Genomic DNA, 2,128 nt, shown 5'->3' with positions numbered 1-2,128 from the left:
CTAGCATTGATGACCACAGCCAGGCAATTGTGACACTACTTTCAGAGCCACACTATTATAGTTCGAACTGACCAACCACTTCGGAAAATTTTAACTAAACCAGAGATAGCGGGCAGACTCATCAAATGGTCCATTGAACTCTCCGAATTTGACGTACAATATCAACCCAGAATGGCTTTGAAATCCCAAGTATTGGCTGATTTCATATCAGTATTCACTGGTCCTAACTTGCAAATCGGGACACCCATTTGGAGCTTGCATGTAGACGGCGCATCAAATAGCAAAGGTTGTGGAGCAGGGATCTTTTTCGACGATGTAGACATGGTAGTCAAACAATCATTGCAATTTTCTTTCCCTGCAAGCAATAACCAAGCAGAATACGAGGCCCTACTTGCAGGACTCAAACTAGCACACAACTTGGATATTACTCACTTAAAAGTCTACTGTGACTCCTTATTGGTTGTCCAACAGATAAATGAAACTTTCCATGTATGAGAATCTTTACTTGAAAAATATTGGATCGTAGCACAAAAACTCATTTCAAAATTTACCCTATTTGAGATTATTCACATAACTAGAGAGCACAACAGTAGAGCTAACACCTTATCTAAATTAGCAACTACTAGAAAGCACTTACAGTCACCAACCTTATCTGAACTGACGCTAGAGAGACCTAGCGTAAGCCTAACTTGTGTATTAAGTGTCATACAGGACGAAGATTGGAGGTCGCCTTTTATTAAGTACATCCGAGAAGGAATCATTCCAAACACCGAAAACAACCCAAGGTTGTTCAAAGAAGGGCAAGCTTTTATACAATTATAGGCAATGACCTATATAGAAGGGAATTTTCACGTCCACTACTTAAATGCCTCAATAAAGAGGATTCTATCTAGCAATGTCTGAAGTCCATGAAGGGGTGTACGGGAGCCACATCGGTGGACAAAGTTTAGCAGCCAAAATTTTGCGTGCAAGGTACTATTGCCCTCGATAAAGACAGATTGCATCCTTGTGGTACAAAAATGTGACTATTGCCAGAAACATGCCACCATTATCCACACACCATTATCCTCAGAGCTTTTCTGATAGCACCAGGACAAGTAAAGTTCTTATTGGTGTCAACAGATTATTTTTTCAAGTGGATTGAAGCTTAACCACTCGCTAGAATAACAACAGAAAAGGTACAATCATTCTTATGGAAACACATTATATGTTGCTTTGGTATTCCTAGTGAAATCGTCTCTGATAATGGTTGGCAATTCACTAATACTAATATCTCTATTTTTCTACTGAATTTTAACATTAAACACCATTTCAATTCCATTGAACATCCACAAATAAATGGACAAGCAGAAGAAGCTAATAGAATTATGCTACAAGCCTTAAGGAAAAAGTTCGCCGATGCCAAAGGGCAATGTGCAAAACTTATCCCTGAAATACTATGGAGTTATAACACAACTGTGCATTCCACCATTGGTGAAACCCCGTTCCGGTTGGTATACGGCACCGAAGCAATGATCCCCGTGGAGATTGCACATTCCTTGTTAAGAACCGAGTTATATGACAATCATAGGAACATGAAGGTCCGATCTCCTGAGCTTGATCTGCTCTAAGGAGTTAGAGAGGAGGCCACCCTAAGACAAAAAGCAATGCAACAACTTATAAAACAGAAATACAATAAGAATGTCATTCTCAGAGAATTCCAACACAGTGACCTTGTTCTCAGGCGAATAGAAGACGCGTGGAAACCATCTAGACACGGCAAGCTAATCGCAACTTAGGAGGGGCCATATCGAATCACAAAAGTCCTCAAAAATGGGGCTTACACACTTCAAATCTTAAGCAGAAACATTGTCTGGATACTTGGAACATCTCTTCACTAAAATTGTATCAAAGTTAATAATGTAAGCTTGGCGAATGAAGGTACTCCTTTTCCTACTCATGAGTTTTTTTCCCACAATGGCTTTTGCTCAGAGAGATTTTAATGAGGCCGGACACTTGCGAAATTAATTCCATGTTACTTTTACTCAATATTTTATACATCACATACTTATTTTTTTATCATTTCCACTTTTCTTATCAATAAGCGCCAAACATCAAAATCAACCTAAAGCAATTTATCAACTAAACT

General features: G+C 39.0%; 1 protein-coding gene across 1 annotated transcript; it reads left to right on the top strand.

Moving 5' to 3' along the window:
* The first annotated feature begins 895 nt into the window (after positions 1 to 895).
* On the top strand, positions 896 to 1,610 carry LOC148572252 (uncharacterized). The gene is made up of 2 exons (XM_088507421.1): positions 896 to 972; positions 1,229 to 1,610. Exons 1-2 carry the CDS (start codon positions 896 to 898, stop codon positions 1,608 to 1,610), a joined length of 459 nt encoding a protein of 152 aa, XP_088363547.1.
* Positions 1,611 to 2,128: the final 518 nt, after the last annotated feature.

This window comes from Arachis ipaensis, chromosome B3 (genome assembly GCF_059453495.1).
Source record: "Arachis ipaensis isolate K30076 ecotype BB chromosome B3, ASM5945349v1, whole genome shotgun sequence".
NCBI classification, from domain to species: Eukaryota; Viridiplantae; Streptophyta; class Magnoliopsida; order Fabales; family Fabaceae; genus Arachis; species Arachis ipaensis.
Note: the sequence above shows the minus strand (reverse complement) of the source record. Positions and strands in the feature narration are given on the sequence as shown.